Here is a 27,073-nt window from a genome sequence, read left to right as displayed (position 1 = left end):
TGGACACCCACATAATGAATGTGTCAGGTGCTATTCCAAGACAAAATCAGCTAGGCCCCATCGTGTGGAGCCTGCTTTCAGAGATGGTGGTCCATAGCCTTTTATTCTCCCTGACCTGCATTTGGGCTGAATCAGGAGCTGGAGCTGAGGCAAGATGCAGCCAGAGAGATAGGTGTCTTTACCTTCTCCTGAGAGACCCAGGATCCATTGCTGGTGACCCGAGGCTGGCAGACTGGTAGATGAGTTGAGGGCTGTGCCTTACGGTCTTGTGTACTTGAGGAGAGAAGCTGCCCGTCTTTGGGAGCAGCCTGCTGAGATCTTGGTTTTGATACTGTTCTGGGGCAGAATGAGCTTGTGTTCTTCTTGCCCCTGGAGAGGGGGTGCCCCAACTTCCTGTCATGGGAGCCAGTGCTTCTGGGAGCCTTGTCCATCTCCTTAGCCCTTGGATGGCGACTGGGTTGTATTCTGGACTTGCATGTTGCTCATTGTTGGCCTGGGTGGGCAGTTCCCAGCGCCTACAGCCTATGGTGCTCATGAGCAGAATGGACTCTCAGGCTAGAGAAGCCTGAGAAGCTGAGAGGGCGGAGGTCCAGGTTCATGGTGTGTACTAGACACAGCGAGAAAGGCCCAGGTGGTGAGAAGCCTTGGTTCCCCATCTCTTGTTCCCTGGGTGTACTGCAGAAAAGCAATCGACTGCTGGTGATGTTGGTGGCTGGGCACCCCAGAAGTCCAGAAACTAGGAAATCATAGCCTCCTGGGCCTAGAGGACCCCAGCCTTCTCTGCTACCTTTTCTCTGTGATCTCTTGGACCCTTCTCTCCATCTGTCTGAACTCCAGGTCCCTCTTCTGTGAAGTGGGTAGTCATCTACAGTCTTGTTAAGTCAGGATTTCCTTATCCAGGTGGATGTGCAGCCGGCCCTCTGTGTCTGTGGGTTCCACACCCACCCATTCATCCCATGGAAGATACACATGGAAAAAACAACCTTTGTATTGAACAAGCATGGACTATTTTCTTGGCTGTCATTCTCTAAACAGAGCAGTGTGACAGCTGCTTACACAGCTGCCTTGTCGGAAGTAAGCGTCATCCAGAGATGGCTTAAAGACTTTGAGGGAGGTGGCTAGGCTCTGCAGATACTGCGTTGCTTTATCTAAGAGCCCCCAGAGTCCTAAGATTTGGACATCTTTGGAATCAGCCCCCATGGAGCCCCAGGGACCACTGTCCTCATCTCTGAGCACTAGAAGGATTCTGAGAAGGCTGGTTTCTGACTGAGGTTGTGTCTCTTTCCCTTCCCAGTGGGTGACCAGGGCATCCATTCCATACACTCTCTGGCCTCTTGTGTGCCTCATGGTCCCTTATACAGCCACTGTTTCCTAGGTGCACAGTGGTGGCATCACATCCTCCGCATGTATTCCCTCCCTCCTCCCTTGGACATGCTCTGTGGCAGGCAGAGGAGTCCACCACCCCACAGTGAAGAACCACACGGTATCTTTTGGTGGCTTTGGGGAGATCTCTTAGCCCTAGATGTCAGTGAACTTAAATGGCCTTTCAGAGGGGGCGGAGCTGCTGGGAACTAGGTGATTGATTATCAGGATGGACCATGAGGACATTTGAGAGCTTGAGAGGAGGCTATGGCAGAAGAATGGGAGAATCTGACATTTCGGCTCTTGACTTTGTAACAGAGTCCACCTGGACATTTTGACCCCACCTTTTCCTTGGCTCCTCTGACATAAAAACATCTCCATTTTACAGAGGAGGAAAATAGGGGTAGACAAGTTTAGTGACACTTTTATTGTCACTCAGCTGTGGAGAGGGGCTGAGCCCGAGCTGGGCCCACCTGGGCACTGGAACATGGGCCGGCCCTGTCCTGCCTCTGGCAACAGAAGATGGAGCGTGCTGTTAGTGAGGCTGGGCTGTGTCTGCAGAGTTCATGGAAGAAAGAGTTTGCTATGCATTCATCTCAGGGGCTAACTAGGACAGGCTGCTTGATTCTGAGGGTTCTGGGGTGGCCTGGGCTGTGCCCCCTCTTCCCAGAATGTCTCAGTCCTGTGCATTCCTGAGTCTGCATGGTACCGTGTTCTGTGGGCACCAAGAGTTTGCTTGGAAAATGTGTGGCACCCACATCTGTTACCTCTTAGAGAACAGAAAGATTGACAGAGACCTGCTGGGGCCTTGCGTGGGGGAGACTGAGTTCAGGAGTATGAGGTCCCAACGACCAAGAGGAAAATCCCTAGCCTGCGCCAACACTCCCCAAGGCCTCACTTTGATGTGGTTTTCCGTCCCGGAGGCCTTATAAGGCAGTGTGCCTGTGCCTCTTAGCTCAGGCCTGGGCCGGCTGCACACCAGTGACCAGAGAAGCTGCTCTTCCTGGGGCCCAGTGAGGGGTGGAGGCTGGACTCCAGGGCAGCAGAGGGACAGCACCAGGACTTCAGAGGCACATGTAGGCCACATGGCCTGACAGAACACCAAGTCAGGCCTCTTGTCTTAGTAAGTCTGAGGCCCACAGTCCTAGAAGCCAGAGGAGGTGGGGCCTAGAAGGGTCTTAGGAATGAGATAGTCCTCTGTCTAAGTTCCAGACTCAGGCCTCTTACAAGAGAGTACAGTGGTAAGGGTCAGGCTCTCTGGTGTGTTAGAACTATAGCATCGGCAAGTCATAAGACTGCTCTGCCTTGGTTTTCTCATCTATAGAGTGGGTATAATAGCAGCATACCCCACAGTGATTGCCACTGGAGGCTAGCTAAGGCCGGTCAGTTCCAGCCCTTCCAGCATGTACTGATAGTGTCTGATGGTGAATACAGAGGAAGCGATGAGCAGTAACTGCTGGTTGATCTTCCAGCATGGAGGTGGAACACTCCCTTGTCCTCAGAGTCACCCTGAAATAGTGTGCTGTGGCCCTATGTGTGGAGGGGGAACCAGGGCACATGGGAGGTCGAGCTGTGCCTTCTAGACTTAGCTTGCCGGTGAGCTGTGTTTGGACCACCCGTGACTGCCTGAGCCCATTTCTGTGCTCTGTGCTGCAGGCCCCATGGGGCTCATCGCAGCTATGAGGTCTGAGTGCGCAGTTCCAGCAGCACCTGCCTTCCTGTAGGAGGTGGCTACAGGCCTGTGGCTGTGTGGAATGGGCTTATGGCCAGGCTGGAGCCACGACCAAGCCTACACCACAGAGAAGAAGGAGCTAGCTGTACTTGCTGCTCTGAGTCCCACTGGATAGACTGGGAGTGCTTAGCCTCTGAGCCACCAGAGCTCATGGCTGGACCCCATTTCATGCATTGTTTGTCTGAGGTAAGGTGTAGCCCAGGCTGGCCTCAAGTGCATAATAGAGAGGGTTCCATTCCCTTCCTTTCTCCTCCTTTCCAATCCCCTCCCTTTTTGCTATGCTGTGAGTGGGACCCGGGGCCTTGCACATGCTGGACATGCTGCCCGAGTGCGCTGAGTACTCTCTCGTGTCTTGAGAGGTGGACAGAGCAGGACTATTGTGATGGCCAGAGGAGGCTCTTTAACACGAATCAGCACCGCCTGCTGTTCAGGGAGTGTCTGGGGAGTGTTAGCTCTCTTACAGTAGTGTGGCTCATACTGGGGCCACGGTACAGGTAAGTCCGCCAGAGTCCAAATGCCAGGAGAGCCCAGAAGCCAGGGCATGACCCAGGGTTGGCTCACCACACCGCATTTCCCTGGGTCTAGAGACCATGAACACTTTATGCCGAGACCCTGGGGTGGCCCAGGGAGCACTACAGTGTGTTACCGAGCACACTTTGTGTGAGCTCAGTCCTCTGCAGGCGTGCGGCATCTGTCATTCGCAGCAATGATAGTGAGTGCAGCAGCAGTAGACGGCTTCCTTGGCCGCGCTGTTGGGGTGCTATGGCAGTGATGCCAATAGAAAGTCACAGGACCTCAAAGGCTCCTCATGGCCAGCCTCCTTGCTGGGGTGCTGTCAGGGCTGCTGAGGTCAGCGTGAAGGGCCTTTGTCCCCTTAAAGCCTGCTGCTGCTCCTGTCGCAAACACTGCCCGCTGGCCTTTCAGGGCTGAGGAGATGGCAGCAGTCTTTGTGGCATGAAAGTTGGGCTTTAATTGGCTGCTGGGGTGTGCCTGCCATCTGATGATGCCACCTGTGTGTGTACCTTTCCTGTCGCTGTCTCCAGATCCCCTGTCAACTCTGGCTCTGTTAACACAAACAGCCAGGTTACAAGCCTGGGAAATGCTCAGTGATTATGGTAATTGGCAAGCAGGGGAGTGAAGAAAACCACCAGGGTTTGAAGTAAATGGGACACCAGAGCAGAAACAGTCATGTTTCAACCACCTTGAAGAAGGAGTGCCTACAATGATCTAGGCTGCAGGCTAACAGAGGACTGTTTGTCTCCAGAACAGAAGTTGAGATTAGAAACCACCCTGTGGCTCTAACTAGTGAGCCACCCACTGTGTGCAGCATCCTTTGCTCTGCCAACCCCAGGGCCGCCTGGGTATTCTTTAAGCGCCTGAAGTGCCACGTTTGGATGGTTTATATTCTGTGAAAATTTTGCCAAGGCAAAGGTTTTTGTGGTCACAGCGAGGCATTGGTTGCAGCTGGTGTGTTTGGGCTTTTTAGTGCTTACCATTTTCTGGGACTTAGAAGCGCCATCAGACCAGCTGTTGTGATGTTAGGAGAGGGCATATGGCATACCCTCCCTGGCCTCCTCCTTCCCAAGAGAGGAGTATGTTCCAAACTGGGTCCTTGGGATGTGCGTCCTGCACTGCACTATATATCACCAGAGATTCACACGTTGATAACCATAGTGAAGGCCCTGAGAAGTCTTATATTAAAAGGTCTTGTTTAACTTTATCTAAATAATCCTAGGTTTCAGAATTCCTGTCTGAGTACCTATAAATAGAGAAGTCATTTTGCAAGATACAGTCTGGTCTTTCTGTATCTCTAGTCCGCTGGGGTGAGTCAGACAGTTGGGGCTTCAGTCTCTTGACATCTCAGGCGTTCCCTAGCCTGGAGGACGGCAAAATTCCCTTTGCCAATATGACAGTATCCGAATGGATGGCAGCTTGACAAGGCTGCTAAGGAAGGACCCCTGCCACGCTGGTTCTAAACAGCACTGGCTCATGGAGAGGACAGATCAGGCATGTGCCTAGACCAGGCTAGTGGGGAAATGGGCCATGGGCAAGACGTGGAGGCTCTAGCGAGGACCACTGGAGTCAGAGCGTACAGGCCCAGGGTGTTAGCCAGTGTGTTGGTGCTACATTTGGCCTCGAGGGCAGTAGGGATTTACCAGAGAAGAGAGCATCGAGGGCCCCACTTGGTTTGGAGGAAAAATCTAGACTGAGGTCTTTCCTTGGTGCCTTCTGAGGCTGTGGCTGTGAAGTCGGCTGGACAGGAGGGGTAAGGGACACTGATCTTACCTGGCATTCCAGTGGGGGACTGGACTTGGTCTCTAGGAGATGTGGGTCCTAGGTGGATCTTGGGAAGTTTTTCCCAGGGTGCTGTGCACTGAGAAATCACTTGCACTTGGTCAAGAAGCCCATGACTAGGCCCATCCTGTCAGCTTGGTGCTTTGTGCTCAATGTCACCTGTCCGTCTAGCCAGGTGGGTTCCTGCTGGGTCCTACTGTCTTGTGACCATTGCCCTGTCTTCCCCAGGAGCTCGTGGGTGACACTTCCAGAGAGGCGCTCGGTGAGGAGGACGAGGACGACTTCCAGCTAGAAGGTATGTGGGTCTTAGTAGCTCTGCCTATGGCACTAGGTTGGGGAAAGGCCCACAGAGCTCTGAAGGGGTTGGCGGGGATGTGAAGCCCTTCACAGTACTCAGGGTGACACACCACACCTGCTCAGGAGCTACCAGACTTCAGGCAGGCCATCACAGGGCTACCCTCCTGTGGTGGGATCAATGATAATGAGTGTCCGGCTGGATTCTGAACACGATTGCTTTTCCCCCCAAGTCCATCGATGCAGTGCCCTAGCTAAGCATACTGGTACAGCCTGCCTCTGGCCTCTCTGCTTTTGATCTGTCATGCAAGACCCCTCCTTTCTGCAGCCGAAGTGCCATGCTGTAGAGCTAGTGACAGTGGCATGGACCTAGCCTCTAGCCTGCTGCTTTGTTTCTGGCAATGCCTGTGTCCCTGTCTGTAAGTGGGAACTAGTGCCTTTTGCTGTGCGGCTGCCCACGTGGCTCAGCTGACTTCTCATGACTGTGGCAGGCAATGGCTTTACTCTGCCTGTGACTCACTGTGGGAGGAGAGCCTGGCCAATGTTGAGCAGCCCAGGAAAGCAAGGACCCTGTCTGTTCTTTAAGACCCTTGGAAGAATCCTGGACCCATTGTCCACCTGGGGTTCCCCTGCTGCTCCTATTGTGGTAGCCCAAGCTCACCCACACGCGGGCAGGGAAATGGCTGGGCATGGCAGGCTGGCAAGGGCAGATGCCCCTGAGTCCTGGCCACACAGCCATACACCTGCTGGATATGGGGCTGTGGTATCCCTATGCTCCTGGCTAGGGGGGAAAACTGGTTCCTGAATGTCGTCTTTGTCTTTCTGTTGGCCAAGCTCATTGCCTCTTGGCTGCTAGAGAGCTGTTTAAGGGAGAAAAAGGGCCATGTGAGGCGTGAAGATGAAAAGGAGTCTCTGGCCATCCCAGGAGAGGAGGGCTTTGGCTCCTGGGTTGTTCTGTAAAGCTGCCCCTAATCCTGAGTCTTAGCCGCCTTAACTGGCCAGCTGGGAGCGAAGCAGGAGATTAAGGCTGGCTTGGTGTGCAGGGCTGTGAGCTCCTTTTGAACTTGGGAAAGAACAAAGTAAACATCAGAGGTTCCAAACTGACTGCAGGCCTGTGTGGCAGGGTGTGGAAAGGAGAGGGACCCTTCTTCTGAGGATCCAGCAGCAGCCAGGGACAGGAGGGGCAGCCCCTCACTCACTCCCAGCAATTATGTGGCCTCTCAGGCTTGTGCCCTAAGTGCAAGTCAGTACTGGCTTGGTAGGCAGACCCATGATACATCCAAGGGTGTTCTATCCATCCCCAGGTCTCCTTGTTGCCTCTCACCTGAAGCTGGCCCTACCCAACCCAGCCTCCTGACTCATTTCCATCTCAGGGCTCCAAGCAGCATTTCTACCAACCCCAGTGCCCACTTGGCACCTGCTGTAGAAAACTAGCTTTGCAGAACCTGGCAGTCCAGGTTCTATGAGGCTGCCAAGGCTACTGAAGTCTATGACCCCTCTCCTTGGGCCAGGTCCCCGCCAGGCTCCCAAAACAGAACCCACAGGAGCTTGGTGTCTGGGTAAGGACAAAGAGAAGCCTGGGACAGGTGATGGTGGTACACGCTTTAATCCCAGCACTGGGAGGCAGAGGCAGGTGGATCTCTGTGAGTTCAAGGCCAGCCTGGGCTATAGAGTGAGTTACAGGAAAGGCACAAAGCTATACAGAGAAACTGTCTCAAAAAAAAAAAAAAAAAAAAAACCTAGAGAAGCCTGGGTGGCAGTGAGAAATATTGGGTGCAGGGCACTTGGTTAGGGATGCCAAGTTGAAAACCCTGCTGGCCATCCAATGGAGGCGCTGAGGTGGTCAAGCCACCTGGCTGTGGGGACTGGAGTTAGAGGACAGTGAACCAGAAGATAAGGGTAAGTGCTTCTCAAGAAGTGGCCACGGGCAGTTCCACTCAGCACTCCAGGGCAGGTCCATCTTCAAGGCTGGCTGCCAGTGCCTGAAGTCTGAGGAGGCCTCTGGGAGCCGCAGGCAGCCACCCTGGCTCCCCTCCCTGCTTGGGCTTCCCTGTAGGCTCAGCAGTCCCACTCCAGTCCCCAGCACCTCTAAGCTGTTTCCACCGAGTGAACTTGACCTCATGTCTTCCCATCTGCTCTCCATGAAAGTGCAGCATGGGCAGTGGAGATTCTGCCTCGGCCATGCCAGGGAGGTTTAGCTGTATCCGTGGTGGCCAGGTTTGAAAGCTCATTTCCTTCCTGGGCCTTCACAGGGGCGAGGGATGACAGGCAGAACGGATGACGACAGCAGGCTCACACCACTCTCTTTGTCCAGGGTCACCACCGACACACACTCACGATGTCCCCCCAGCCCTGTTCAGATCTCCGAGCATGAAGACTGGGCAGTGTTTGCAGACAGTCGCCTCCTTTCCCCATGGCCTCTTTCCTCTCAGTCACAAGTGTCTCTAAAGCAGAACCAGTGCTGGGATCTGGGCCCAGTGGTGGCGTGTGGGAGGGGAGTTTGCACATTTGGAGGGAGGCCAGGGAGTGCTTGGGGGCTCTGCTGGGCAGATCACTGCTGCCTGGGAGGTGGTAGTGGTTCCCTGAAAAGCAGAGCCTCACAGCGAAGCTCCGCAATCCAGAACCAGAACTCTGGGCTCTTTGGAAAGCTCTACCAAGCTTGCTTGGACTTGAAGCTTTTGAAATTGAAAATTCCAGGGATAGGATTACCTAAAAAGCTAAGACATAAAAAGCTAAAAGCTGGACCTAGTATGAGCAGATGCATAGACACAGACACAGTCTCTCTCTCTCTCTCTCTCTCTCTCTCACACACACACACACACTCACACACACACACACTCACACTCACACACACACACACACACACACACACACACACACACACACACACACACACACAGTCTCTGTCTCTGTCTCTCTCCTCTTTTTCTGTCCTCGGTCCCTCAAAGTCCGAGATGGGTTTTTGGGGGAGCATCAGGAACATCTATCCATGAAAAGGTAGTTAGTGACACCCCCTGGCTTCTCTCCCCCAGTTCCTAAATTGTCCTGTCAGTTCACTTGGCTCAACTCCCCTCCCATCCAAACTTGAGCAATGACACAAAACTCCAGCTCTGAGCTCTCCACCCTGTGAATGTGGACTGTGCAGTGCTGTCTTGGGCAAGACATGGCTTCTGAGTCACGGGATGCTTTGCAGAAATTCTCCTCTCATATTCTTAACCAGGGAAGCTCCAGGTTTGTGAGATTTGACTCTAGAACCATGGCAGGGGTAGGGAGAGACCATTAAGAATACACTCTTTTTTTCTTTTCTTCTCTTCTCTTCTCTTTTCTTTTTTTCCTTTTCTTTCCTTCCCTCCCTCTCTCCTTTCCTTTCTTTTTTTAAATACAAAGTCCTGGTACAGTGGCCTGACGGTGTAGGGTTGGGCGACTCAAACTCACCATCCTGCCGTAGCCTCCTAAGACAGGCATGTGCCACCTTGCCCAGCTTTCGATTTTGCTTTTTAAGCTTCAGTCCCAATGTTATGAAATGCAAATGGTGACACTCCTACATTATGTTAGTAAGGACTTAATGAGACAACATGTGTACCTGCCAGCCTGACCGGCAGTGCCCAGCTGGCACATCTGTGCATCTCCAGAGCCTTTTCTCTCGTGAGGCCTGAGCCAGTCATCCAAGAAACCATTTGGTCTGGAATGCACACACGATCTTTCTCCTCACGGCCGCAGATTTACCCTCCTAATTATTTTTGGCATAGGCTAATATTAAAATCCATCTGCATTCCCCCTGACAGCTGCTGCTGGAGGTTTGGAGGCCCAGAAACATCCTGGCAAGCCACCCTGAGACCAGAATATTTGTCACAGATATCTTTGTGTGGACAATGGCAGGGGATCACGAGCATGTTAGGGCGCGTGTCCAAGCTTCAGCACAGAAGCCCCAGCTTGTGCTCAGTCTTCTATTGTGTCTGCTTGAAAATTGGTCGGCTACCCGGATGGAGAGACGTGTGCCACACTCTCGATGCCATTGCTGCTCTTTCCTTACTGAGGTTGCGTCTTTACTGCCGTGGTCATAACCCGGTTTCCAATTTGTCACTTTTATCCAAGCTTGCTCCTAACTAGGCTTTTGTGGACTGTGTTAAAATAGGCTGGCACTGGCTGCTGTCACCTCAGTTTGCATTTTCCCCCCTTTTTCAACGGTTTCCTCACACCAGACCTCCATGTTGCTCAAGCCAAGATTGACAGCATCTGTCTATCCTAGCTTACCTATGCCTGTGTGTGGGACATGGCACAGCTGGGCTCATGCCTATGAAAACTCCTACTCTGCATGGGTGCATAGGTGCACCACCTCCTGTGGGCAGTTCAGGGGCAGCAGCTACCAGGGACCAGCCTCTAGGTAGTTAGAGTTCTGTCGTGTAGACTCAGAGCCTGCTGTGAGGTCATCAGAGGGCCCCGGACATGGGACTGTGTAGAATGAATTGCCAGATTGAATGGGAGCAGACCACGCCCTGCCGGCTCAGACGCATTTGTACCAATTAAGAGACAGCACTCCGCGCTCCTCCTTCCACACCTGCCTGTCTCGCTTGAGAAATGCCGGAAGTAGTACATTTATGCACATCTCTGGTGTCGTGTTAATGACACTTCTGGAATTGACTAGTGCACAGCCTGCTTTTCAAAGCCTGTCTCCTAGCAACCCCAGACGACCCCAGGTGACCCTAGCCACAGGGCAAGAACCCTAGGTGAGCATGCCCCGTGCAGCTTAGGAGAGAGCTGCGGCACCAGGAGGGCCCGCTTGGTTTCCTAGCCCTCTCCTCCTCCTGCTGTTTGGGTGGCGCCAGCTGTCAGCACTCAGGCTGGGTGGGCTGTGCCAGGCTGCTCTCTGGGTCACTGCTGTTTGCCAGGGTAAACAGTCCCCAGAAAGTGATGGGGAACTCTCGCAGCATGTGATCCCAGAGATGCCTCCTATTGGCCCTGGGGAAGGATGAGGAGTCCAGGCCCTAATCACAGCTGCCACCTTCCCCTGGTTCCTAAGTCTCTTCCCTTTCTCTTCCTCCTCCTCCTCCTTCCCTTTTTTAAACTGGGGGAGGGGAGAGGGAAAGAGGCTGTCTTTGATCTCGGTGGAGGAAAGAAGTCTGTTCTGTTCAGGCTTTTGGCTAACACAACAAACAGTGTTTAAAATTTAACTTTGCTTAATTAATTAGTAATTCTGTTTAATGCTGTCTGATCTCCCTCCAAAAGGTATTTTGAAGCTTGAGAAGGGAACTTCAAAGGGAGCCGGGTGAAGATGGTCAAGTAATGCATTTAATCTGGCAGTTGCTGGGGGTGGAGTGCGGCCAGGCTGGAGCTGATGTGTACAGAGAACCATCATCTGCAAAATCAGCGAGCCAGCTCCAGTGGCCATGGCCTCCATGTGAGGAGGACAGAAAGTAGCTTGCAAAGAGAAGGAGCCCCACAAACAGCCCCCATGTCCATCTGGGCTGAGAAAGTAGAAAAGTCATTATTTTCTCTTCTGTAGCCACGATGAATGATTGAGCAGGTTGGGCACTGCACAGGGTTTCCATTGGCCAAACAGTAAGTCACAGTAACTCAGTGACTCCAAGCTGTGTCCTGTTTACCAAGCATATACCTGGAAGGGGTGGAGGGCTGCCTTTGCCTAAAGCAGCAATACCCAAAGTTCTGGAAGGACCAGACAGTTCCTATCTTAAGCTGTGGGGACCACGAGGACCCTTGTAATGACTTGCCTCAGCCCTCCTGTGTGCGGCAGAAGCAGCCAGAGACCAGTGAGTGTGGAATACCTCATTAAGCTTTACTTAGAAAGCCAGGCTGCGGGCCCAGAGGCTCCCAAGGCTCAGCTGACACCCTGCTCCGTATCACCCAAACATGCTTCTTGGGCAGTAGGACATGTTTTTGTCCTCCTTCCTTGACTCCTTTTCTCCTGCCACATTGGCAGTGTGCCCTGCTGTGGCTTTCCCTGGCAGTCTGAGCATGCTCAGAGAACCTCTGAGAGATGTTTCTGAGACTGGCAGCCAAGGAACAGGCAGGAACAAGGAGCGGAGAGAGGTCTTGGATACTGGAGTCCTTGGCAGCATAGTCTAGTTCCTGGGTATGTGACCTGGGCAGCCTGCAGTGAGCAGCTCCACTACCTGGCCCTGGTGCCAGTGGCCATAGGCAGGTGGAGGTGCGCTGCTTCGCTGCCTGGGCACAATGCTGTTTGCCTTGGTTTGGTTTCAGAGGGGTCATCTGTGAAGCCCGTGCCAGTTGCTAGAATCCCAGCCCCTCCCTCTGACCCTGGGCCTGCATGGCTTTCTGTGGGTTCTCTGCCACCTGTTCTGGCACTTGGTCAGGGGACAATAGAGATGAAAGTCTTCTTTGGTAGGGCATAAGGTATCAAGGAGTCTTATTCGGCTCCCAGCCCAGGGGCAGCATGTCTCTCAGGCCTGCGATTCATTTCTGCCCTGCCCAAGCTGGGAGGCTCTGCATGTTCACTGACGCGGCCACCTGGGGGTTCCTGGAGGCTTGGGGGGCTAGGACAGCATGAGGGACCTGCTTGGGAAGAGAGGACAGTGTAAGCCACTGCGGTCTCTAGAGAGGACACATGAGGATAAAGGGGGGTGCTTCCCACCTGAGGTGGGGAGAAGGGGGCGGGGGAGGTCCCGAAGGAAGACATGCTAGAGAGCATGGCAGCAAGGGCACTCCAGAGAGAACGGAACCGCGGCTCCTTGTCTTTGGGCTTATCAAGTGGAACATGAAAGGCAACAGTGAACCTGGAGGTGCTTGTCTGATAACTTCCCTTTGAACTTGAAGTCGGGTTCCGATAAGCCTGGCCAGCTCGCATCAGCAGGACCTCTGCAGAGCCAGGCAGTGGCTTTGAAGATGGAACTCGGCTTTGTTTTGCTTTCTGCTTCCTCCTCTCTCTCTGGGAGGGGGAAGGGAGGATTCTGCAGGCTGTGATGTCTCTATAGTTCCTACAAAGGGGCAGATTGGGGCAAAGGAGATTGTTCAGACCTGGGCTACCAGCTGGGACTAGGGCACAGTCAGCACTTAGTGCGCACTTGCTGAGTACCTACCGTGGTGTTGACCAGCAGCCTCCTCTGGTTCTCTCCTGGAGCTGTGAGGATGCTGTCTACGGAGAATCAGCATCCCTGTGAGGGAGACACCACCCTTCCTTCACTGTACAGACTTTTTTTTTTTCTTTTCTACTTTTCGAGACAGACTTTCTCTGTGTAGCTTGGCTGTCCTGGAGCTCACTCTGTAGACCAGGCTGACCTCGAACTCACAGAGATCCGCCTGCCTCTGCCTCCCGAGTGCTGGGATTAAAGGCGTGCACCACCACCACCCAGCTGTACAGACTTTCTTAAAGCTGCCTGGTCGGAAAAGTAGAAGCACCAAGTGCCACTCTACTGTGGGGCTCCTGTGCAGCCCCGCTGTGTCTGCTGGAGATGTAGGCGCGACTAAAGGCCTCAGCAGAGCACCCTGGTTCAAGAAGTAGCAGGAGGGCCTCCTGCCCCAGTGCCTGAAAGGCATGGCCATACCTTGTGTCCTGTCTGGACTCGTGGCCCAGTGGGCACTAGATAGATTGTGTAGTTGATGCTTGACTGTCTGAGTCCCTGGTGAGTCACCAGCCTGGCTGGCCTTCCTGGATTCAGGGTTGCCTGGGGGAGGATATCTGACCAATAGGATTGGGGTGGGACTGTTAAGGATAGGATCCAAAGTACCTGGGGCCCGTGGCCTGCCTGGCAGTGAGGGTGCCGGGCCCCGGGAGCCTTCTGAGGAGGGGGCCGTCTCGTGTGCTCCTTTCCTCTGCAGTAACAGGCCGTCCGTTCCACAGTCAGCAATCTTGATGGCATTCGGGAGCTGTTGCCTCAGTGGATACTAAGGGCTGGAGGCCCCTGTGGGGACTGGCTGTGCCGAGGCAGGGAGAGAGAAGAAAAAGGCTCCCAGGGAACAGAACCACTGCTGCAGGCCGGTTTGTGGCTGGCTGTGGTCTCTGAGAATCTGGAGTATTCTTATGCCTTGGTTCTCCTACCTAGAAAATGGAGCTAATAACAGTAACTGCCTCACAAGGTCCCGGTGAAGATAGAGTCAATGAATAGCAGTACTGAGAGCTGTGGGGTCTGGTTACTGTGTGAGCCTGTCACCCATGCTATGATCGCTGGTTCCAGGGTACCATGTGGACTGCTGCAAATAGACGCCAGGAAGAGAGCTCTGACTTGGAAAGTATGAACAAAGCAAGGGGGTGTGCGCCCCTCCCCCACTGCACCCCCTTCCCGCTGCTGCTCTTAGGGGCTCATTGCAGCACTGGGATATGTGCATTGAGTGGGGTGGGGACAGAGCCCCACTTTCCTGGCCTGTACCTCATTTTGCCAGGATCCTGACATCCCCAGAAGGTTCAACTGAGTCTAGCTGAGCCCGCGGGTAACCAAGCCTTCTTAGGTCAGGACCCACACTGTTTCCCTTCAAAATAGACAAAAAAAGTCGCTGCACCAGGGCATCAGGGAACTCTGGGAGGGTAAAGGTGGGAGCATCTTCTAGAAAAGTAAACTGAAGTCCCCTGTGTCACACGGGAAGGATCAAAGGCCTCCTATGGCGCGTTCTGTTACATGGTGAAACCTGTAGCCGGGTTCTGGGTCTAGGGTGATGGTGTTACCGCACTGGCACCTCCTGAACACAGGAAAACGGTACAAATTTCACCCCCCCCCCACCCCGCTCCTGAAAGTCAGACACATAGAGGACCACGCCCTTTGGCAGAGGGGAGGCCCCCAGGTGAGCAGAGGCCAAGGGCAAGGGTTAGGGAGCAGTCCCTGAAGAGCCATTGTGTGGTGCACGTTGTCCTTCAACACACACACACACACACACACACACACACACACACACACACACACACACACACACACACACACACCTTCCTCAGACTGTTAGCTCCGTTCCCATCCTTCCGCTCTGCCCATAGGCTGAGTGCATCAGCATCTTTGAAGATAGCACAGTTCGGTCGGTATAGGAGGCGGTGCAGACAGAAGGCTGTGGTCCCACAGCTTGTCCAGTCCCTTAACACCTTCTCTCCATGCCCAGCCCTGCTAAGTGCCTGGTTGTCTCGACAGGGCGGGCTGCTTATCCAGGCTGTGAAGTTGGGGCAAAGTAGGAGTCTGAGAGGCTACCGGGAAACCTGAGTAACTGGTGTGTCTACACCACAAAGGTTTACTCTGAGGCAGTCTGTGGCATCACCAGGGCCGAAGAATCAAAGGACATGGAACACAGCCAGCAGGCAGAGCAGGGGGGCCAGCACTCTTGGCCTGAGGAAATAGCACAGCCACCCTGAGCCTGACTTCCTCCTCTTCCCCATACCTCCCCACAGTGGCTCTACCACCCGAGAAGACCGACAGCCTGGTCAGTGGAGATGAGAAGAGAATGGAGAAACTGAGTGAGCCTGGCCCTGGCTCCAGGAAGCAGCTGAAGTTTGAAGTAAGTTTCCTCTGGAGGGTTGTGATTCACGGCGGTGCTCTAGAAGGGGGAAACTGAGGCCCATTTAAATGGGCCGACCTCTTATGTGGGAGAGCCCTCCTACTGCCTTCCAGACCCTAACACCTCAGCCATGGCCTCTCCACATGGCTGGTGGCCAGTCCACACTACCAGGACCCTACGGCAAAGTGTGGGTGTACACGGGGAGACAGGGCTCTGGTCCTTGGGCCTGCTGCCCTCTGATAGGATCCTCAGATTCCTCAAGCCTTCCCTTCACCCCCAGAGACCGACCTGGGACAGACGGGGGCCTCCTATGGTATGGAAGAAGCTAAGACCGGAGGTCCTGGGCAGAGCCTCAATTCTGTCTGGGCCCCCGTTTCCCAACCACACGGACAACACAGTGGCTGGGCCCTCCCAGAGCATACAGCTCATCTTGCTGCCCTCTGTGACCCCAGCAGTGGAGCAGAGTGGGTATCTGAGATCCTTCAGGCACCAAGCACAGAGCGAGGGCTGAGTGAGACCGAGTTCAGCGGAGGTTGCTGGCATCCCTCACCGCTTCCCTGCTTCCCTGTCCCTCCCTTCCCGAGACCACAGGGCACAGCTCTATTGTTGGCACAGAGCTGTGAGTTCAGGCCAAGTCCCTTCACATGGCAGCCTCCCTGGACTATGGGGTTAGCAAGTATCTGCGGGACTTCTGGAGGCACGTGGTGCTCCCACCCCAGAGTCTACACTGGGCCGCCTTGCTCAGAATACTGGGGCTTCCTTCTGCTTGCCAGGAGCCAGCAGTGAAATGGGGAGGGCTCCTGGTACCCGCAGCGTGGTCAAGGTGGCATAGCCAGTGAACCCAGTGTGTGGTGCATATGTGCAGGGGTGTGTGTGTGTGTGTGTGTGTGTGTGTGTGTGTGTGTGTGTGTGTGTGCACGCGCGCGCGTGCGTGTGCATGCACCATATATTGTATCACATCAAACACTTCCTCAAGAGTAGAGTGGGCACTTGGCAGGTGTCCGATTAGCATGTCATGGATGAGGGAAGGCTGGCTTTGAACTCAGCATGGCCCACTTCAGAACTAGAGGGAAGCAGCTTTAAGCTGCAGCAGCTGCAGGCAGGAACACCTTGCCTGCCACGCACACTCCAGTAAGCAGGTATTTCCCTTGTGGTGGGGAGGCCTGTCTCCATGCTCTCTGAGCCGGGTCATGGTGTCTGCACCGACTCCTGTCATGCTATTGATCGGGTCACCTCTGGGTCTTTGATGCCTAGCCCTGTAGGGCTGCCCTTGGCAGAGAAGCAGACCCTCGAGGTGGAATTCTGAGGACTGTCCCCATAGCTGCAGGGGAACGGGGAACTCTGAGCTGGTGGAGGGCCCCGTGGCAGGGGACGTAATGTCCTGACAACCTTACAGGACAGAGGATAGGATCATTTTCTGTATTTGATATGAAAGGAAAATGAAGCCCCAGAAACGCAGCGACCTGCCCAGGATGGTGCGCAGCTGGCGGGGCCGTGCCAGAAGTCCTTGCAGACGGTGGAGTTCCACCTTTTCATGTCCAGCCTGCTGCTGCCCAGTTCACTTGCCCATCCTGGGATCTTGCCTGCCTTCCCAGTCACTGGTCACTGTTGCCTTTCCAAAACGTCTCACCTTTGGTTGAGGTCTGGCCTTGGGAGGCCACAGTCTCCTGTCAGAGTCCATGTGTCTCCTTTGTCTTTGAACACTAGAGATTAGTGGTGCCCTGGGACCTGTATGCCCCGCTCTGGCTCTGGCCTCTTTCTCTGGCTGGTCACATCTTAGTCATTGTCCGTCTGCCTTTCCCAGCTTCGAGGGATAGCTGGGGTGCCCATGGCCTTACCCGGGCCCAGGGTAGTGCTCTAGTTGACGACTGTCTTTCTGTGCAGGAGCTTCAGTGCGATGTTTCTGTGGAGGAGGACAGCCGACAGGAATGGACTTTCACTCTGTATGACTTCGACAACAACGGCAAAGTCACCCGTGAGGTGGGTGTGCTCGCTGCCACACGGCAGCCCTCGGGCACAGGAGCTGGACTCAGCCTGAGTCTGCCGCCCCCTCCTCTGCCCGCTGGGGCCGGGGCTGTGGAAAGACTTGAGAAAGGCTGCTGGGAGCATCCTGAAGGGTGTGCCGGCACCTCTGGGTGGGGAGGAGGGACAATGAGTATAGCCAAGCACCTCACGCAGTCCAGGGTTGGGGGGGTACCCTTCTGGGGAGAGGTGGGAGACAGCGGCAAAGTCCAAGGCCTTCCCAGAGAGGGACCCCAGGTTCCAACAGTCTATCCCTACTTCCTTCTCCTTGTAGTCCCCAAGCGCTAGCAGCTACCCTTGGCGCTTCAGCGAGCCTCCAAGGCCACACAGAACAGGAGCAAGAAGTGGCTGTGTCTGTGTCTCCGCCCCTCTCCCCTTTCAGAGCCTCCTGCTGTCTTCCCAGGTTCCTCTCCATGCCTCTGTCTCTGCAGATGGGGCAGCCACTGGGTAGGGCTGAGCACTCATCAGGGGAGAAAGTCTCAGTTCTCCATGTGTTGCTCTGACAGCCTCAGGAGGCGGAAAACACCAGTGGGACAGAAGGGGCCGTGGGGCAGAGCAGCTTCTTGGAGGGACAGCCCAGTGCTAGGCTGGCTCAGCCCTGCAGCAGCACACTGGCCCGGGCATGTGCCTGCCTAGCTGATCTCCGGTCAAGAGCTGAAGGACACTGGCCTGTGGCCCCTTTGCAGACTAGATAGAGTGGGTCTTTAAGGCCCTGCAAGCAACCCAAATTCATCCCAGGTGCCAGGAAAGCCGAGGGCAGGCTCAGGCTCAGGCTCAGCATCCTTCCCTCTGCCTCCCCAGGCCTGCCTGCATTATAAGGAGGTCCTGCTAGAGGTGGTGCTTGGCACCTCTGTGGAGACAGAAGAACGGGTGGGTGGGCTTTGGACTCTCCTGGGGGCCAGCCTAGGGGCCTGCAGTGTCTCCAGAGGTGTGGATGCTCAGCTTCCAGATCTCCTTATCCCAGTCAGGTTGGGACAAGTATTAGCTTCTCCACAGCATGTGCAGGAAGTCACCTTTAAGCTCTCAGAGGGGGATGTGGCTTACAAAGCCTGCCTCTGTCCCAGAACCAGGTGGGAGGAAGAGACTAACTAATGTTTAACCATGCAAGACCCTGGCCTGTGACAGGATCCTAGCTCATCCTGTTGCAGCCGACAACAAAAGGAAAACATTGGCTCAGGCTCCTGAAGTTCAGTTCTGGGGGCTTCCTTCAAGAATGTGCAGGAGCAGGCCTTCCTCAAGGCTGTTCGCTCCAGGCTCCTCTTACTGGACAGACTCTCCATGGCCCTGAGTGCTAGCAGCCCTAGCCTGGACCCCTCCCTCTCAGAAATTCCTCCCATTCAGAATGTCCATACACAGCCCAGAGCCGGATCTCACTGGCCTCTCAGCCAAGCCAGCCTGGACACACAGGACCCGGGGCCATCCATGGCATCTTTGTCACACATACCACAGGGAAGATGGCTGGTTCCCGATGGCCGCCTTCTTCCTTTCTCCCTAGTGTAGACATGCCGAGGTATCTCCTGTGCATATCCCTACTGCAGAGGCCTTGCAAGAAGGACCAGGGACAGACGTCCTTTCTGTTTTCTCCCTCCCATCCTCGGTGATGAGAAGGAGCCCCAAGGAAGGCGGGTGGTCCAGCGTAGCCTGAAGCAAGCCTCTGAGCTGTGTTTTCTGAGATGCTAGGATGCTGGCTTTTGAGTTGAGGATCCTGCCCGGTGCTTTCCCTTATCTCTAGCTGCAAAGCTCCCCTGTAAGCCTGCTGTACATACCTCTCCCTCTCTTCTTCTTAGTGCAGTGCACGGATTTTGGTGTGCCTGGGCAGACAGCCTCCTGCCTCACTGCCTCTGCTGCCTGAGCCCGTGTCTAGACTGAACATGTGAACCTTTCAGGCTTTCAGCCATGTAGGAGCAGTTATGGTCACCTATGTCATCAGATTCTGTCACTGCCCCGCATACTGAGCTACTCAAAATGAGAGCGGGCTTGCTCAAGTCCACAGTCAGTTGGCTCTGTTGTTTGGGCCTGTGGCAAGGCAGCATATTCTGGCCGGTGTGCATGGCAAAACAGAACCGCTCACCTGGGGGCCTGGAATCAGGAGAGAGAAGGAAAGACCGCGTCCCACAGTCCTCTTTGGGAGCATGCCTCCAAATGGCCTAAAGATCCACCACAAGGTCTTATCCCCTAAAAGCTCCACTGGCTTCCCATATGTCACCCCGAGACCACACCTTTGCTATATTGACTTTAGAACCGAATGGTAGCAGCCTCTTCCTGTGTGCTGGACCCTGGTTTCTGAGATGGTAGCCAGCAGTTTCTTCAGCTTCGTGCTGAAGGCTCTGAGCAGGACCCCAGGCCCTCTGAGGCATGGGATACTTGAAGAATGTTGGCAGTGGCCCTCGGTTTCCTAGTTTGTCACCTCCGTCATGGGCTTTTGAAGATGATGTAGCTTGAGAGTGGGTGGTGCGGCTGTGTGGGGAGCCAGGGGAGGGACAAGAAGAGGAGTTCTGTGTGGCCTTGCCAGGGGAGCCAAGACAGCTGAGTATGCCAGGAGGGAGCAGTTGGCGGCTGAGTCTCAAATGGCGCCCCCCACAGTCTCACAGTCTGTCCTGCACATGTTCTGGTCTGGTCTGTCAGAGGCTTTTGTTAAAAATTAAATTAGTTGTCATGTTGATGATTTGGAATATTTCTCAGAAGATTCTGGATTTCTGGCTTCTCTGATGTAAAGTGGTCCCATCTTATAGAGTCAGCCTAGCGGAATGTCCACCATGTTTCGCAGATACGCCTGTGCCACGATGGCCCCTCCATGCTTTTTTCCCATCACACATCTGCCTGGCTACAGCATCACTAGGGCCATTCATCTCTGCTTCAGCCTAAGGAAAGACAGGGGAAGGCTACGTCTGTCAGAAGTCATAGAATTGCTGGGCAATAACTGAGTGTGCCTGGTGGGTAGTGTTTTTTTTTTTTAAGCAAATTAGCTGTCCCTCAGACAGCTGACCACAGATACCCAGAGCATAGGAGTCCTAGTAGGGGGTACTTATATCCCCTACTCGAGTCAGAAGTCTCTGAGATTCTCCCAGAACACTGCCGGACTCTGCATTCGGGTTTAATAGGTAACAGGCCAAAACTATTTGGTCAAGTTTCTCACAGATCAGTTTGTCTTCAGTGACACTTACCTCACAGCAGCATCTGCTCCCACACACCCCTCTCCCATCACCCATCACCCTCCTCATTCACTGCCATCCTCGCTGAGTCCAGCTACGTGGGTGGGGGCATAATCCAGTCCAGTGTAATGTATGTAGCATCCCTGGGTGCCTCTCACCTGGGAGGGTTGAGAGCTGGTTTTAAACTCTTCCCCTACCTGGATGAGGCTTCTCTGAGAGGTTCCACATGCTGCTGAGGGCCCCAGTTGCTCATGGTCAACAAGCCACTCTGAGTTCATGAATTCCCTTCCTTTGGCTCTCTTGCTCCTCATTCCCTGCTCCTGAGATTTTTTTAAACCACACTCACCATCACATTCTGCCTTAGTTCTCTTTGAAGGAGGCAGGGGACTTCAACACTGCGGCAGCCACCGACTCTGAGGTTGCTGGTGGCAGTGTTGTGGCTAAAGTGCATGGGGTGTCCGCTTCCTCCCAAACAGGACATCACCAGCTTGCTGCACACCATCTATGAGGTGGTTGACTCCTCTGTGAACCATTCGCCCACATCAAGCAAGACACTGCGGGTGAAGCTCACTGTGGCCCCTGATGGAAGCCAGAGCAAGAGGAGTGTGCTTTTCAACCATACTGGTGAGAGTTGACAGAATGGGGACCCACTTTGGGAAAGACAGGAAAGACCCAAGTCAGCCTGGGAGAGTGGGAGGAAACCCAGCTTCCATGGACAGTTGCTTTGTGTATTTAAGGCCTCAGCAGCCCCTCAAGGAGTAGACCTCTGGGCTGGGGTAGGGGTGGGTTGCATAAGGAAGGCCTTGTGTAAGCAAAGGCCTAGGGATGCGACTCGGGGCAGCACGAAGCTACAGGGACATACAGTGGAGAGGGTAGCAGGCCAGGCCTCGGAGGGCAGCTTGTGAATCTGGAGAGGTGAATGGCACAGGCAGCTGGTTTGGTCTTCACTGGGCAAGCCAGCCAAAGTTCACCACAAAGCTGTGGTGAACCTCGATGGGTGGTATTTGAGGGCACAGTGCCAGGCAGGCCCCGGCAGAGCAGGAGTAGGCACTGACTAGTGTTTCTTGGACATCTGGGACCCAGACCTGCAGAGCACGAGGCCCCGAGCGGACACCAAGCCTGCTGAGGAGCTTCGTGGCTGGGAGAAGAAGCAGAGAGCCTCTCTCAGGTATGGCATGCACAGGCAGAGGCAGCAGCCTCATGCCCGTGAACATATATTGAGCACCAGCTGAATACATACACCTGAAAGACTTTGAGCGGCAGCCTCTATTCTGGGTCCTTTGCAGGGGCCGTGGATTTATTTCAGAAGCACAGAGTTACAAATCAGACTCTAAAGTTAAAAACAAAACACGGGAAAAAAAAAAAAAAAAAACGACAAACAAAAAACCCTAGCCACAGCCCTTCCCCTTATTCCAAATAAAGGTCCTTCAGATTCTCTGCATGTGGCTTGGATTAGCATGGGTTGGTTGTTCCTGATGTGTTATGTACCATAGATGGGGTCCAGGCAGCACCTTAGGACCTAGCACTACTGGTATTTCTACCGGGGTCCGTGTGCACATGCCTTCACAGCAGAGAGGCACACCCCCACCTCACGTCCCTTCGGATGGCCTGGCCGGCTGTGGGCATGAGAACCTTCATTTGCAGGCTTCTTGCTCTCACAGTTGTAGGTGAGGGCTTGTAAACCTGCAGTTGTCTGTCCCTGTGTCACGTCTGCATAAGCAGAGGGACGGTGGGCTGGCTAGAGAAAAGCACAATATGATGGCCTCAGGGCAGCAGGCACGTGTGGGGATCTTTCACATCTGCCGCCAAAGGGCGTGGCTAGCGAAGCTCAGTCCTCGGTGTGAGCACGGAAAAGACCGAGCATCTAGGGCACTGCTGGGTGGGCAGTGGGCTGGGTGGAAGGCTCCAGGCTGCCTGGGGCTGGGTGGGGCTGGGGTACCTTCAGTACAGCATGGGGAGGTGGGACAGATGGGGGTGGGCACAGGGAAAAGGAGGCACAGGCTGAGAGGCTTCTGTGGGACCTCCTTCTCCCAAGTACCGAGAAGGAGTGATGAGCCGCGTGTTTGCCCCCGTGGCTTCCCAGAAGACTTCAGGGCCTGTGCCTTCCTGCTCGACATACTTTTTTTTTTTGTCACAGGTTCCAAGGTGACAGTCACCTGGAGCAGCCGGGCTGCTACCACCATTGTGTGGATGAGAACATCGAGAGGAGAAACCACTACCTGGACCTGGCGGGGATAGAGAACTACACATCTCAGTTTGGACCCGGTAAGGGACTGAGGGGGTTACACCAGAAACACAGTGCTGGGTAGTGGCCATTGTTCCCCGAGGGCTGGGGAGATGGGTAGCTTGTAACTGGACACGTCCAAGGCTCTTCACAGAGGAGGTAACATTAAAGATGTTTTCAGAACAAAAGTCATACTTGGACAAAGCCGAGCAAAGCTCAAGAGAACGGGAAGGGTTTAAATCCAGCTAAAGCAGTAGTCCCTCCCAGGCGTCCCAGCTCTGGCCTCACATCAGGCACAGCTCTGGGGCCACTTGGTCCACGAAAGTGCTGCGCTGCCAGCGTCTGTGCCCCGGGACCTTGTTTGCTCCCTCTTAGTTGAGTTCTCTCTGGTTTCCTCTGTGTCGTCTTTTATACACTTAGAACGCCCACCCACCTTGGTTCGTCCCATCCGCCAGCATCTTGCCTCGCCTCTCAGCACATGGGAAGGCTCCCTTTCCTGCAGGACAGCAAAGGACAGGAGAGGGTCGGTAGCTCAGATGGAGAGGTCATGGCACCTGGTAACCCAGGGCGGCCCAGTGCACACAGTGGGCACTCATGAAGTATCTGTTGGATTGGTTCCTAGGCTTCCCTTCAGTGGCCCAGAAGTCAGAGCCGCCCCCTCGAATCTCCAACCCTACTCGCTCTCGCTCCCATGAGCCAGAAGCCGCTCACATCCCACACCGGAGGCCCCAAGGTGTGGACCCCGGCTCCTTCCACCTCCTTGACACCCCATTTGCCAAGGCGTCAGAGCTCCAGCAACGGCTCCGGGGTACTCAGGATGGGAGCAAGCACTTTGTGAGGTCTCCCAAGGCCCAGGGCAAGAACATGGGAGTGGGCCACGTGGCCAGAGGTGCAAGAAGCAAGCCTCCGCTGGTGCCCACCACCCACACTGTGTCCCCCTCTGCCCACTTGGCCACCAGCCCAGCCCTCCTCCCCACCCTGGCACCCCTGGGCCACAAGAAGCACAAGCATCGAGCCAAGGAGAACCAGGCGAGCTGCCGGGGCCTGCAGGTCCCACTGGCTGCAGGCGGTACCACCGTCATGGGGCGGGAGCAGGTGAGGGAGCTGCCTGCTGTGGTGGTGTATGAGAGCCAGGCTGGGCAGGCTGTCCAGAGACACGAGCACCACCACCACCACGAACATCACCACCACTACCACCACTTCTACCAGCCCTAAAACCCACCAGGCCACCACATGAAGGACCCACCCCCACGCCTCAAGGCATTATTATTCTATTAATTATTGTTATTATGACAATTATTGTTATTAATAATTATTGTTACTCCACTAATATTTAGCTAGCCTTCATGTAGAAGATATATGGAAACACAGAACTAAACTTTTATTTATATGTTGTGGGGATTGTATAACTCACCCGAGAAGTGACTGGGTTTGGAAGGGTCCTTGGGCCACCCCAGCTGCAGGGCCCACGCAGATCTTCCAAACCGCAGGAGCCCTCAGCCCAGCTGCCCCACTCCAGCTCTTCCAGGAGAGCACCCTTGCCTGGCTCAGCTTCAGAGACCCTCAAGAGCTCCAGAGGACAACAGCTGCTACCTCTCAGTGTTATTCTGTTTTGACTTGGCCCTTACCTGACTGTAACGTGCCGCGGGGATCTCAGTGGACTGCCGCCGTCGTGACGATGCCTCCCTGCCCTCGTGTTTCCGCACCTCAGCCTAGACACCTTAGCTGTGCTTTCTGGAGTTACGGCCTCACCTTGGCCCAAGACAGTCCCGTCCTTTTGGGGGGGGGGCATGCACAATGTGGAAGCGCCCCCTCCTCCTCCTGTGCCCCCCCTTTGCTTTTGAAGGATGCGCCTGTGTTTAATGGTTGTCCTTGGAGCCGCCTTCTTCTTTGGGAAACTGCTCCAGAGAGAAGCAACCACATAAAGAAGCGTGGGTTCCCAAGATGGCACCATTGTATGACGGAGGGTGTGAAACCTGAGTTTGCCATCAGCTAATACACTTTGTGGCTCTCCAGCAGCCTTTGTATCTCTAGGTAGATGCTGCCTGTCCGTGTCTCTGTATCTTTCTAGAAATACACTCTCAGGTATCTTTGCTGGTGTGCAGAAATCACTGCGCTGCTCTGTGGAAGCTCCTGCAACCCAGATGGACCCCATGTGTCACGCGAGGGCCGCCTGTCCGTCAGACGCAAGCAGCCACCTCCCTCTTATCAGAGGTGATGTCTTGGGGTTTGAAGTCTGCAGTTTTGGAGAGATTGCTTGGGTATAGAAACTTGGAGTGGAATGGGAGGGCACCTGAGACCCTGGGACAGGGTATTAGTGGACAAGGGCCTAGGGAGACCAGAAAAAGACCATTGTCACATAGTTGGGGCCCCTTTGTAAAACAGATTGCAATCCCAGGTTGAGTAACTTGAGGGCTAGACAAGGTCAACACTGTCCACACTGGAGCAAAGGTAAAGAGACAGCAGAGCCCAGACCAGCACTAAGCTACCCCTGTACCTGAAAGGTGAGGATCGGAAGGCACCTACGAGCTGAGACCTCCATTCAGGGAATGTAGCTGGTTGTGTGGGACCCCCAGGGGTGGATGTCCTGGCTCCCTCCCCTGCCTCTTCCCCATCCTTCTGTAGTGGCATCTGCTGAAGGTCTTGGGAGGGAGTAGCGGTTGCAAGGGCTTTTATTCTCGAGGGCCTGGAGAGAGTGACCCCAGAAGGAGATGATCGCAGCTGTCCGTCTGCCCCTCTGTCTCCTGTGGTTAGCATGGTTGGTAAGCATGTACTTCTGAAGGTAGTGAGCATTGGCTGTTTTTATGGTGTTGATTTTCCTGGTTGCTTGGGACTGGTTGATGCAATCCTCAAGACGGCACTATGAGGCAACAGGAAGTAGAAATCCAAGGACTGCATCTGAGGCCCAGAGTGGCCAAGAACCCACTGGACACACACACACACACACACACACACACACACACACACACACACACACACACACACACACACACACACACGGTAGGTGGCAGTGCCGGGTCCTCGTTGTCAGGATCCCTAACACTATGAAGGACTTGAGCCCTGGCTTTTCCTCACATGAAGCTCTCCGTTTCTGTTTGACTAGAATCCAGCTCACAGGAGGTGACTGTAAGCAAACCAAATGGGCAAGGCATTGTGGGAGCTGGCTTCGAGATGACAGGATCCAGTATGAACAGAACAGTTTTCGTCCCTGGGTCGCCCGTGTCAGCAGGCCTGAGCTACTGGCATTCTGGGTCCAGGACCAGGAGGAAAGGACTTTCTAGGAGACAAAAGCCCGGTGGTGGTGGTGGTGGTGGTGGTGGGTGGACTGGGTTTGGACACACCACCTGGTGTGCGCCCACTTGCCGCAGGAGGCAGGGTCAGCACTGAGGACAGTGGGGGTGGGGTAGGGGTGTAGCAAACAACAAAACAAACCCGATGGCCTCGATGGCCTCCGGGCCCAGAGCTGCCACAAGCAGTGATGCCCAGGGGGTGGGAGCTGGCTGTATGACAGGACGCGGCCTGGGGAAGGAGGTCCCCTGCTGCCCCAGGATTTTCTCACTTCTTGCTAACTTTTCAAAGTCGCTTACAAAAATAGTACCGTGTTCACCCGTAAAAGCCCTTGGAAGCTTAGAGTAACAGGTAACTCAGCAGGCTCCATCCCAGCATCCATGTCCAGATGCCCTCCAGGACCATGGGTGCAGTGTGGTGGTTGGGACATAGGCTGGTGCCAGGCTGCAGGGACTCGAGGCCTGACTCCCTTTCCTCCCAGCATGTACTACTGCAAGTGAAATGCTATGCCTTGGTTCCTCCCTTGTGAGCACTATCCAGATGCTAGCTGTTTTCATGACTAGAATAAATGCATTTTATAGAATATCTCCCATTTAAATTTTGTTAATTTAGAAGATTTTCCAACAGGGTTTGAAACAGTTGTGTAACAGTAACCTTGAACTCACCACCCAGAAGTTTCAAACACTGACATTCTGCACTGTTTCTTTCTGATCTATTTTTAAGAGAGAAAACCCGGCAGTTATGCTCAGTCCCCTCCCCACCTTGTTCTTTTATTTTTATCCAAGGAGCAGCATAGTGTTCATTCTTAGGCTGTCTTCTCTGCAGCCCGGTGTACTTGGGGACCTCCCCCAGAGTCACTGAACTCTGTCCCCCCGAACAGCTGCTCAGCCCTCTTGCTCAGAGGCACTGTCACCTCCCTGCAGGCCGGTGGGTCGTCTCTCATCCTTCGCCGTGACACACTGCATAAGAGGGTCCTTGTACGTAACTTGTCTCGCTGTCTACTCCGGAGACAGAAAGTGACAGAAGGCGTCAACTTAGAGCCGCTAGTTTCCAGATCAAGTGTGGTTTCCATTTTGAAGCTATTGTAAGTGACCTCTTAAAAGCGGTTAGAGCAAATAATTAGGAGGAAAGAAGAGAGAGAGGAAGGCAGAGGAGACAAAGTTGGATCCTGTGTGTAGATGTGACCCAGTTCCCGGGCACAGCTGCTGCTTCCCTGGCCCCTGAGCTCTGAGCACCCAATGTCCCTGGAGCCTGGAG

General features: G+C 54.4%; 1 protein-coding gene across 1 annotated transcript in view; it reads left to right on the top strand.

The window, feature by feature from the left end:
- The window catches only part of Nkd1 (NKD inhibitor of Wnt signaling pathway 1), a 73,875-nt gene extending 47,474 nt beyond the window's left edge, over positions 1 to 26,401 (top strand). Inside the window, exons 4-10 of the mRNA XM_076571742.1 lie at positions 5,618 to 5,684; positions 15,024 to 15,130; positions 17,015 to 17,110; positions 20,781 to 20,928; positions 21,388 to 21,472; positions 22,442 to 22,569; positions 23,151 to 26,401. Coding sequence (XP_076427857.1) covers positions 5,618 to 5,684; positions 15,024 to 15,130; positions 17,015 to 17,110; positions 20,781 to 20,928; positions 21,388 to 21,472; positions 22,442 to 22,569; positions 23,151 to 23,743 — 1,224 coding nt within the window. The 3' untranslated portion in view covers positions 23,744 to 26,401. The remainder of the gene's footprint in view (positions 1 to 5,617; positions 5,685 to 15,023; positions 15,131 to 17,014; positions 17,111 to 20,780; positions 20,929 to 21,387; positions 21,473 to 22,441; positions 22,570 to 23,150) is intronic.
- Positions 26,402 to 27,073: the final 672 nt, after the last annotated feature.

Source organism: Peromyscus maniculatus, chromosome 5, assembly GCF_049852395.1.
Source record: "Peromyscus maniculatus bairdii isolate BWxNUB_F1_BW_parent chromosome 5, HU_Pman_BW_mat_3.1, whole genome shotgun sequence".
Taxonomy (NCBI): Eukaryota; Metazoa; Chordata; class Mammalia; order Rodentia; family Cricetidae; genus Peromyscus; species Peromyscus maniculatus.
This window is presented reverse-complemented; position numbering and strand designations above follow the sequence as displayed.